General features: G+C 37.5%; 1 protein-coding gene across 2 annotated transcripts in view; it reads right to left on the bottom strand.

The window, feature by feature from the left end:
* Positions 1-12,624, bottom strand: part of Nlgn1 (neuroligin 1) — a 691,146-nt gene that overhangs the window by 668,434 nt on the left and 10,088 nt on the right. For both annotated transcript variants that reach the window (XM_035451054.1, XM_035451055.1), the window contains exon 2: positions 3,217-4,027. In XM_035451054.1, coding sequence (XP_035306945.1) covers positions 3,217-3,709 — 493 coding nt within the window. In that variant the 5' untranslated portion in view covers positions 3,710-4,027. The remainder of the gene's footprint in view (positions 1-3,216; positions 4,028-12,624) is intronic.

Below are 12,624 nucleotides of genomic sequence, written 5' to 3'. Positions count from 1 at the left end.
GTCATTTGATGTTATTTTTAATTTTTTTCTAACATCAAATACACAGGAAAGTATTACAAAAAGTATTTTTAAAATATAGCATGGTATCTCCTGGAGGGAGAAATTTTTCTTCCTTTTGTATAGATCAAAGAACAGAAAATGTTTTGTTCTTTGCAAAGTCATTTGAATGTAAGCTCTCTGAGAAGAGAATTCCTTGTCTTCCTCATTTATTACTAACTCACTTGATTATTACATGTTTATAATTGGCAATTAAGAAATAGTTCTGGGTGAACACAGTATTCCCAGACTCTAGAGAGCTTGGCACAGGAACCAGGCCCATATGCTTCTGCAAGTGATTGTATACATTAAAAGGAAAAGAGGTAAATAATGTCAAGCCAAAAATTAGCATCTGGACCAATCACAATGCTACTATTATCTTGGTTTCTGAACTACTGTTTAAGAACCCAGTCAAGAACCCAACCCAGACTCCATTGTAGTTAAAACTTAATTTTACATAAATTGTTATGAAATTAATAGTAATTTCTTGAAACAGGATAATGTGTTTTCTCTTTCTCTCTCTCACATCGTTTCTTCTTCAATTTTTTGTAGTTTCTTGAAGCAGGGAACATGAAAAACAGGCTAGCTTCTAACTCATGTGTAGCCACAGCTAGCTTTGAAATCTATATCCTTCTGCCTTTACTTTCCAAGAGCTGTCTGGAATGACAGGTGCTTATCACTATGTGTAGCTTAATGATTTTCTTGAATTGACTAAAATAAATCTTTCATTGTAGAGAATAAATATAAAATTAAAACTTTAGGCACATTTTCTTCTACATTATTCAATAGCCAAATGTAAATGTTAGTTTTTATTTTTATAAAATACTATTTACATAGAATATAGCATTGAAATTATTAGTTATTCAGACTTAGGGTAATAAACAATCAATTAAAAGGATGCAGGCCTTCTCTAATTATAATAAGATATGCTAAGTTCTCAAACAAGAAGATTTTTAAATAGTGCTTAATTAGCACTGCATAAAAGCACAATAGTTGACTGTGTATCACACAATCAGTGGGCATCTGTTGACATTGTCCTAATCTAATTATAAATTAGCTCAAAGGTTGCCAAAGTAAACAGCCTAGCATACACAACACTTTGCCAGCTCTCTTATAAAGCATATAGAACCAACAAGCCAAGGAATAATAATAATAATAATAATAATAATAATAATAATAATAATAATAATTACTAATGAGTATTTTTTTCTCTTGATAAAGTTCTATAAGAAGAAAGGTCATTTTCTGGCTTACTATCTTACCTTTTGGTGCCCTTATTTTTTTTGTAATCACACTTTTCTCATGCATTATGCTCTATTTATGCATTCTTGAACAGCATCTTTATTTATGACTTTGTGAATCAACAGCTTTGTGATAGGAGGCGAAAGTCACTTAGCTAATTACACATGCTTGATAAGAAGCATAATAAACACTGCAGCATCATACATTAGTTAACGGCATGTAAATAACTGCTGCTATTCTCTTTTGAAAAAAAAAAACTGGAATTTGTTTTAATGTTTAAAAGCTTTTTTCTGCCATATGTTTTCTTAAGCAAACTGTGCATTTGACTCAAACTCTTTTTAAAAGTAAAGTTTGAACTCTATTTTGCCCAACAAATAAGAGAAACAAAACTATCCAACTTAAAGCTAGTATTTGTGATGGACAGTTGATAATTCTGTTACTCTAAGTGTCTTCCACATAATCCAACCTCATAAAACAGAGTGTTTGGACACTCCCTTCCCCACAAATATGCCCCGGTGAAGTCTGAGCTGTTCCAGCCAGATTAGAAGTGCAAAGAGACGTGGAATGTACAGCACTGGAATATTAACATGACTTCTGTAGGAGGAATGAAAATTCTACTAAGTTATGAATAAGGTCAAAATAACACTTAGATTTACTGCTGTAGAAAATCATACACTCCTGTGAGTGATTTACTGAATGTTATGTAAAAATGGAGTGTGACCATGCTGCATTCAGATGCGAGCTTGCAGCTGTCAGTGTCTACATTTGCTCAATCTGGCTAGGGGATGATTTGAAGGTTGATTTAATTGTAGCTTCTGAATCACGTTCTTCCCATGTTTTAAAATGTTTAACATAAATATATAAAAGTTAAAGACATTTTAAGACTGTAAATATTTCACATAACGAGTAAAAAAAAATCTCATTTTCTTCTTGAAGAGTAACTGGAAAAAGAAAACAACTCTTGGGAAAAATATCTCTATTACTTAATAATAGTAACTGCCCCGTAGCTGTAGCCAATTTATCCTTATGATCAGAAAGTCCATAGGTGTTTGGGAGGATCTAAGACTACACCACCATAAAACAAAGGTTTATACACTAATCATTTTGAAGAGGGACACATCTGTTCATGTTTAGGAAGAGTTCAAACACTAAACCTGACCAGCTGTTAAGGCAGCACTGTTTGGGTTCCTTAGACAGAAAAAGAGTGAGGTATCTTTTTCCTTTATAAGCAAAGTCTAGTAAATTACATTTGTAAGGGCACTGCCCATAGGAGAACACTGGAGCCAGCAATGAAGTTTCCCAGTGTTGTCTGCTCAGCTTTCATTCTCCTAACCCATCACCTAAGACTTTGCTCCCCAGCATCAGCAAGTCAGCCTTTGGGAGAGTATCTGGTTCTTCCTCTGTAAACTTTTACATTGTTTTAATTTTCACTTTTATACATACCTCCTTTTCTACATATTTTCTTGCCGGGTTTTCTGGCACATTCCTTGGATATTCTTTTTACTGAAAAATGAATAGAAGACTAGAAAATAACATGGCGCTCCATCACAGACCGCCGGAACATGCAACACCACTATCTAACTTAGTACACTCCTGTTTTTACTGAGTGCGAAAGAGCCCCAATTTGTTGAGCCTGCACATGCAATGAGGAAACGTTGATGCATCTTCTCAGAAGTCATTCGGTAGGAAATGGAAATTAGGAGCCCATTTCTACCTAAATATACGTGCTGTGGAGGAAAGAAAATGAGTAGGCACAGTGAAAAAATAAGAACAGATACACTGACACACAAAAACAAAAAGAGCAGCATGCAAGCATGTAAAATATGTCTACATGCCAACAGGAAAAGCCATGCATACTACCAGTACACATGAATTAATATTATTCAAACTTAGAATAGAAAATAAATATATCTCCCTGTGTTTCTGCAATGAACTCACCATCTTCAGTTGGGACATAGATGTTTAAGTATAGGCAATCTTCACTCTGGTCTTGAACATATGATGAAACCACATCCAAGTTATTAGTGAACCACACAGGAAGCATAACTTCAGGCAATCTGCCATCAATGATATTCTGGGGACATACAGGGGCAAACTGAGTGGCATTCCGAATATCGGACCAGGGAGATGGTGGCTCTGGAGGCTGAAAACGATGTTCACCTGTTGGTGGAGCAGCATATGGAACCCCGAGAAACTGAATGACAGGCCCCAAAATTTCGTTATTGAGTTCCTTCTTAATCCCTCTTATCTTTCCAAAGTTAGTAGTAACCAATGGATCTACATCATCCAGTTTTTGAGAGAGCACGTGGACAGTCTGTAGAAAACATCCCAACAAACAGAGAGCCAATGGGGCACCCAATCCCCTGTGTACCACACATGCCATCATGGCTCTCCAAACATAATTTGGCCACATGCATCTGGGAAGTGCCATGGTCCCACATTAGTTGTCTATTTTTCTTGTGCAATGAGGCAAATATATTTGTATCCACTTGAGAAAGATGAAATGATGGTAGAATGCACCTCCAGCTTCTCAAATGTTAGCTTGTTTAGGAAAGCTCAGAGTATTCTTCATGCAGCAAGCAGCTCCCATTGATTTCACACAGATAGAAGCAGCGTCTTCAATCATCACTATTCATCAGACCATCTCCTATTGACCATTCTGTTTTCCATAGTAGCAATGTGGCGAGAGTAGCCATTGACTGTATTTTCCCTCATATAAATCAAATCCAGTTAACTGTGGGTCTATATCCTAGAGGAAAAATGAAAATAAATCATTAATAAGAACAAGTTTACAGACAAGGTGATAACTAGATGTTTCACAAGGTATAGGAATACATTAAGAATGGTTAGACTGGGTAAATTGAACACTACAAAGAGAAACTAATGGCTTGATGTAAAACTAAAGGTGAAATGATTGATTATTAGATTTTTGAGCATCTTTCCTGCTTACTTTGCATACTCACATAGAAACAGGCTTTGTCAAACACATAGTCTGGGGAGCATTATATGCTGCAGTGGTTTTTCTTTTCTTTTGCACTGCAGATTATACGTGAAAATTTCCCCTTTATGAATACTTTAATAGTTTTTCAAGTACCTAGAGAAATGATCCACAAACCTACTCAGAATTAGAACCCCCAAAGAAGAATTTTAAAATAAAGTGTTAATGTATAATGGAGGATCAACCTGTAGGAATGATTGCATGTATTGAAAAATAAATAAAAGGAAGTACCCAAACCCATATTTATAATGAACACAAAACAAATGTATTTTAAATCCTACTTCCTCATGAGTCCAGGTTCCTTGTCATTCCTCAAAAGTTTGCAGGATATGTCATTTACAGAAACTCAATTTAAACTTAAGGTCAAAAATTTAGCATGGAAAGTGCTATGAACAACACGTGCAAAAGAGAAAAAAAAATTGGTATCTTTATTTCAGACCAAAGATATTTTTTCATATAACTATATGTTTCAGCCCACAATGTATTTACAATGTGTAAATGAATTTCTGAGTCAAAGTCAATATGTTTTAAATTACAAATTTTGTTCTCACTGTCTGTGAGAGATCAAAGGAAGAATACAAAAAAAATCGCAGTAATTTAAAAGAACAATCATACCTAATTGTGGCATCTTGCATATTAACACTCATCAAACATCTCATGCTGTTTATTCAGTGAGATTGAAAATGCATCTGAACAAGCTGTAATACTCAGTGCAACACAATCCTCAGGCTCATCTCACACCAACTGTCAAAGAGCATGCAGCTCAGGAAACTTGTTGTTTTGTGTTTAAGCCACCCTTTAAAGTGCTTACTTTGTAAATACTGTGTGGATTTGTATTAGAGATGGTGCTGTCCTGGCACATTATGGGATGGTTCTTGAAGAAGTGCTGGTCTGGCAGTGACACTGCCTTGACTTTGTGGAGCTTTAAAGGAGATTGTAAAATTGTACAGGCCCATAGATTTGGTTCTGGGGAGCATCCTCCCCTTGGGCTCTGAAAAATCAATCCGTCACTGGAGGAAATAAGAAGAAAATGTCTTGCTTCAAGAGTATTCCAGTCTGTGTTAATTGTTATGTTAGCAGACACATCCTATTATTCCTGCATTGACAGAAGATTTAGCTACACAAGCTCAAGTCTGTGAAGAATATATTATGCCCATGCATGCTGTGAATCATGGTGGGCCACAGTGGGGCTGAGTCCTTTTTGCCTCTTGCTGGTAAAAGACTTCATTTTAACACCTAAGGTAGAGACCCTGGGGAGAGACCTGGAAAGGCTTAGTCAGACTTTTCACTCAGCATGGTTTTCAATTACAAGGAGTTCCAGGCATTCTCCTTCACAAGATAAGAATCTCATTAATATTCTAAGATTCTTGTTTGGTTATTAAAAAATAACACTCCCCTTTACACTTACAGGTCTTTAACTTTCTTAATTGTGTTAAGATAAAACAGACTCCTGGTTCCCATTGATATGCTATTTTAATACAATGTTGGATCAGAATTCTGCATGGCATAGTGAATTTTCTAATTTTCCTGAGTTTTATTCTGGTGTTTACCATAATATTCCATGTTGCTGGTGTGCAATTACAGAGAATGATAGTATTGACCCAAAATTATTTTCTAGACATCACTATTATAATAACAATCTTTTAGGTCATATAATTAAAAAAAAGCTTGTTTATATTAGTGGGAGCTTTAAAGGTAACATGCTTTTAAAAATATTTTTGACTTTTTTCCATTTATTAATGTTTCGGGAGTAGATGTCAAACTCTTAGGTTACATCGTATTCAGTACAATCTTATGAAAATGGGTTCAATTCACAGGAAATAGAGGTCCCAAAAGATTAAACGTGTTGGCCAGGATCTCTGCTTATCAATAGCAGAACCAGATCCCATGGCCATTTGATCTAAAGGCTGTCCTCCTGACCATTTCTATTCTACTCTCTTCAATTTGTAATTTGTTTACAAAAGCTCACTGTGGGGCTCTAAGACAGCAAGTAGATAAAGTGCATACCAAGCAAACATTAGGACCTACATTTGAAGACCCAGAACTCCCATCACCTCCCTAGTAGAACACACTGTAACTCCAAGGGCAGTGAAACAGAGACAAAGGAGTCCATAGAGCTCACTGGCTAGGTCGACTGACCACATTGAACTCTGGGTTCAGTCAGCAATACTGTCTCAAAAAGAAAGGTGGAGAGCAACTGAGGAAGACACCTGACATCAACTTCAGCCTTCATATGCAGGTGTACACACCCTCACTAAAAAGTGCACACACATAAGTGTGTACACAGTATGTACACAGACTCTCTCTCTTTCTCTCCCTGTCTCTCTTCTTCTCTCTCTCTTACACACACACACACACACACACACACACACGTAAATAAAACTCTTCATGCTTCCATAGTATTTGAACTTGAATTACAAAAGTGCTCTTGCATTGTATTTTCTTATAAAATATGAAGTCTAGGCAATACTCTGACAACTTCACAGTAACAAATTTTAAATGCCTTCACATTCTTACTGGGAATCTAGTTTATTTTGTGTGGTATTTTAATTTTTATTAAATTTTATTTTACATTAAATAAAGTGATACACTTTATTTACACAATTCTGGTGATCATTTCATGAAAACATCTCTTACAGTCAGAGACTGGTACGTTTGCTGTTCCTCAAAGCCAAGTTAATAATGCACCTTGGGGTCACTTGGCCTGGTATCCTGCTTGTTTACCCTGTGTTTAAGAGAACAGGGCCAACCTTACTTGCCAGGAATATTTCTCATACTCAGGATTTACAGGTCAAGCTAATGCATGGCTTTCGTCCTGAGTTATACATTCTTCTATGCCTCTGATAATCTAAGTTTGATCTCAGGGATACACACAATAAAAGAATTTAACTTACTTCCATAAGTTGTTCTGTGACCTCCACATGCACACAATAAGTAAAAATGTAAACATTTTTGATATGTGTTCAATGAATACATGATGGATGGGGGAAAGCAACCCATCACGAACATTACATAGACTCTATTATTACATAGACTCCTGTCTTATTAAATATCAGTCCTGTTTATTATCTACCTTGTTTTTATTTAGCTGTTTGCTTGTATTTGCTTTATTATGCAGCCAATGTTTCCTCTACTGAATTTCCAAGGATTTCATATGTATACATTTATCATGTTTATATTTTTCCTAAAGAAGTCTATATAAAAATCCATTGTAAATAGGTAAATCTCAGTTGATCTGGATTGTCAAGAGGGTTACTACTAGAGCCTCGTGTGCCTAATGAAGACCCTTAGCCAACACTGTCATATATAGAAGATTCTTTAGTTTTCAGAACACCTATGTATCTATAAAAGCAAAATCACCATTTACTTAGTGAGCACAGACAAATACATTGCTCCTATATACATGCATATGTATGTGTGTTGTGCATAGGTGTACTCAAAGAGATACATATGTACATATATAGAGAGAGAAAAAGAGAGATGTCACATGAGTATGATTACAGTCTTGAACTCTGGAAATGGCTCATTCTAGGTGATTCTATCTGCACAAGAGAATAAAACAAGGTTCATAAATGTTACATGACTAAGGCTAGTTCAACAGGTATCAAAGTTGTGACCCAAACCCCTTCCAGCTGGTCTCCTAAGAGAGCTCCTTCCTCTGCACAACATGATCCCTTCCTCCTATTCATCAGCTGGATAAAGAATGTAGAGCTGATCTTTGTTTGACCCCTTGGAAACATACAAATATACCAATTTAAGCTCCTTACTATTTCTAGTGCCTGTGGAATGACCATGTGAGTTTTGATTTTAGTTTTTCTGAAAAAAAATCTTATTGAAAAGCAAATATGCACATATGGATATCAGAAATAATAAGGGTCAATTTTATTAACCTAATATGAATATTGATTTTATCCATGAGTTCCTACTCAGAACAATCATCCAAGCATACTTAGTAATAGTAAATAATGGCAATAAATGATGATTGAATTAAAATGTAATTAATTTAATAATAAATGTTTCAGTCAATGATCAGATTTGGATACATGTCAAGAAGGTGCCTGTGTGACCAACACCAGCAGACACCAGCTTTATGTGTTCCAATGGTGGTGGCCAAGACAGAGAGATAACAAAATGCACCTACTGTGGAAGAACACTGAAATCCTACATGGCTATCTGCACGATGCATATCTTTTTCTTGTTTTGTGTACTATGTTCTTTGCCTGTAATAAAGGTGTTCAGTGATCACAGCTAATCCTTTCATCAACCAAATACTTAAAGTAACTAGCAGGTAACCAATTCCTATAGCAAATACTTAAGAACAGGTCTGAAAGTTGTTAGGCATGAAAAGAAGAGTCATGGGAGCTTATGATTCCAGAGGAATGAGAAGGAGCCTTCAAGAATGAATATGAAAGGATCCAAGGCAGGGAACACACACCAGTGATATTAATAACATTTTTTTTCATAGATGCTGTAGGGCTCGTGCTTCTTGGCATCAACCTGGAATTCTGATGGATTATTCTCATCCCTAATCTCCACATAAGAGTTGATAGAAGGAAAAATGCACTGAGATTCCCTTTGGGGCTGTTCTCATGGGATGTCCCAATAAACCTCATGTTAATAACCTCTCTGCTCAAAATCTTGATTTCCCCCTCACCCACACACACATACAGAGAAAACCTGACATAGGACAGAAAGTGGAAAATACTCCTCCTGTTAGGAAGCAACACTAGTTTGGCCAGAACTCAGAGAATGAATGCAGGATGTGGGTGGCAAGGCACGCTGGAGCTACATCACACAGGCTCTTCATTAAGAAGCTAAAATACTTGGATTTTATTTAGATTCCATCAACGAGTAATGGCACACCATTATAATCCCTGTCAAGGGAGGGATATTATCAACTTTACTAACAGAATATTAAACTGGCAGTCAGGGATGGCCAAAGCAAAACGTCCACATCACATCTCAAGACAATTACACATGAAAAGGAAAACGAATGCTTTTGAAATAGAAAACTAGAAGAAAATGAAAGTAAGCTTTACTAATACATATATTTGATTTAAACCTAGCACCTCCAAAAGGTTGGTGCAACATGAAGCACAGAGTTTTCCTTAGAAGGTAGAAGTGTCAGTATTTGCCAGGAGAGTCACTTAGTACTGATTGTCAGTATGAGCTACCATGTTAGAACTTGTGTAATTGGATAAAAAAGTTACTAATATTTATTGAGTTAAAGTTAAAGCAGCCTTTGCCAAATGGATTATTGGGTAAGTCTATCACACAAGATATATATAGATTTAAGAAAATAATTATCATATTCACATTATAAGTAAAGAACAAGGTTATTAAATAACACTTTTCCTTTTACTGAAAGATATTTTCCAGCTATTTAACAAGATTAAAAGCAGCAAATAATGAGTCAGGTATAATAACAAATCAGAAAAAAAGAAAACATCAGATATATAACTTTGTAAGGCATTTATATCTATTCCATTAGCTGTGTACTATGCCCTAAGAATCTTTGTGCCTTAAAATATTGATGAGTGATACCATAATAGATTTCTAAGCCTTTAAATATACTGGCTTTGACTTTCTTATCTGTTAATTCCAGTTGTTAGTTTAATCCAGTAATATGCACTCTTATGGGGAGGGAACTGAATATATTTTATACATTTGAGGATTTGCGTCTCAATAGTATAAATTGACCATCACAATATGCAAGAACCACTGCCTTAAATGAATGGGTTTCAGAAAAGAGAAACAATTTTTCTTTCATATTATCTATGAACTATCAACTGGGTTCATCCATAATTCTATAAAACTGAAACAGATCATGAATATGGTAGACTACCAAACAACCTTCTGAACCCTGTTCAAAACACATGAGTCCACACCATTTACCTCACAACAAACTTGCAAACTAGGTATACTTATTTGAGATGAGTAAAAATGAGGCTTCATTGGCTAGATACTATGTGCAAAGACACAAATGTAAGAAAAGGCAGACTGAAGGTACAAGTGACTGCCCAAACTCCAAACATATGTCTGCATGCGTTTGATACAGAGCGCTCAGCTGTGCACCCTAGTGAGACCAATTCGGTGCAGCCATATGCTCACTGCGGCCGAGTATTTGAGGAGTCTGGAGCACATGAGACACCAACAGGAGGGAAATACAAAAAGCTGGGGACTGGCATGCTGGGGCTAATGAATAGGCATAATCTTGAGCGGCTACAAACAGTGTGGTACTGGAATCTTATCCAGAAGCAACTTATAGCTCCTAGCAGAAGGTGGTGATGAAGTGGGGGCTGGGACTGAGAAAATGAGGAATGCTAGAATTATGAGGAGCAACAATAACAAGAATGGCAATTGTGGTGTTGAAATTACCAGCATCAGAGTGTGGAAAGAGATGATACCAGAAAGGTTTGAAGAGGGAAAATAAGACAGCTGACTTGAACAAGTGGGAGCTCTTGGTCCCCAGAATGACAGCTGGGAAACCAGCATGGGACTGATCCAGACCCCATGAATGTGGGCGTCAGTGAGAAGACCTCAGAAATCTATGGGGCAGTAGATCAGTACTTATCCCTATCATAGGTGTGGACTTTGGGAGCCCATTCCACATAGAGGGATACTCCCTGAGCCTAGACACACAGCGGTGGGCCCAGGACCTATCCCAAAGCATATGACAGACTCTGAAGATCCCCCTATGGAAGGCCTCACCCTCCCTGGGAAGTAGACAGGGTATGGGATAGGTAGAGTGTTAGTTGGGGGCCAGCAGGGGAGGAGAGGTGGGAGAGGAAACTGGGATTGGCATATAAAACAAGCTTGTTTCTAATTCAAATAAAAATGGAGAAAAAAGAGTGCATTAGAAGTATAGTTTAAAGAAGGCATATTCTGAGATATAAATACCCAACTCTCTCTCATTACATACAAATTCAAGGAATGTGGGTATTAAACAGATGGGGGATGGAGGGTGCACTCTTAGATTCCTTGCTTTTGGAGATGGAAGTAAGAGCTTCAAGAGTTCAAAGTCACTCTTGTACATAGTGAGTCTTAGGACATTTTGTTCTACTTGAGATCTTGAGTTGTAGGGTCGGGGAGAAGGCACAAGTACCTTCTCTACCAGGAAGCATACACTCAATCTGCTATATTACCATGAAGTAGAGATCATTACCATTCCTTTCTAAGAGACTGTTAAATACACACCAGAAACACAAAGCCACTGAAACATTCTTCAATAAGACAACAGCATAGTGAGCTGGGGCCATAGAAGGACACAATTGGAAAGGTTAATATAGTGATAGCACAACTTTTCCTCTCTTTGTTTCACTTAGAGCTTCCTTCCAGGAGGAGGAGGAGGCTGGCAGGCCCCATTAATTTTGTAGAGTTACAGTCCCTCTGCTTTTCTAGGCATAAGTGGCTCTATTTCTTCCCTTGCCCCTGGGGCTACCTCCTCTTTATGTCACTCTCCACTGATGAGAAAACAATGGAGAATATCAGATGTTGAGAAGACTGACAACAAATTCCACTTAGTACACAGCAGAGTATACACTAGGTAGCAAACCTGTGTGAGTATATTGTATGAAGGAAACATCTCACGGTGGGATGAATATCCTGGGGCTTAGATTCAGCTAGTCCACTGAGAACTTCCCTGGAGAATCCACTCCCTTTCAATGTTTGCCTGGAGGAGCCTGGGCCAGCTGCCCTGAAGGCCTGGCCACCAGGTCAGTTCTCTCTTCCTTGATATTTCCAGGCATAAAAAGAATTCTTCCATCTTATCAGACACCCACAGCTAAACCTTGAACTGAACTGAAATCCAGATGCAGAGAAAGAGGATTGATGAGCAAAGGGGTCCATACCAGGCTGGTGAAACCCACAGAAACAGCTGACCTAAACAAGGGAAAACTCTTGGTCCCCAGACTGATAGCTGGAAAACCAGCATGGGATTGATCCAGACCCTCTGTATGTGGGTGTCAGTGAGGAGACCTTGGAAATCTATGGGGCCTCTTGTAGTCGATCAGTACTTATTGCTACCATAGTAATGGACTTTAGGAGCCCATCCCAAATGGAGGGATACTCCCTGAGCCTAGACACAAGGCAGTTGGCCTAGGCCCTATCCCAAAGGATATGACAGACTTTGAAGACCCCCTATGGAAGGCCTCACCCTCCCTCAGGAGCAGAAAGGTTATGGAATAGGTAGGGTGTTAGTTGCGGGGGAGGGGGAGTAGTGGAGGAGGGGAGGGACAGGGACCTGGGATTGACATGTAAAATAATTTTCTTTCTCATAAAAAAAAAGAAAAAAACACTTCCTCCCCAACTGTCAAAGTATTTATCATCTTCCTAGAACTAATCCTATT

The sequence above is a fragment of the Cricetulus griseus genome (genome assembly GCF_003668045.3).
Source record: "Cricetulus griseus strain 17A/GY chromosome 1 unlocalized genomic scaffold, alternate assembly CriGri-PICRH-1.0 chr1_0, whole genome shotgun sequence".
Lineage (NCBI taxonomy): Eukaryota > Metazoa > Chordata > Mammalia > Rodentia > Cricetidae > Cricetulus > Cricetulus griseus.
This window is presented reverse-complemented; position numbering and strand designations above follow the sequence as displayed.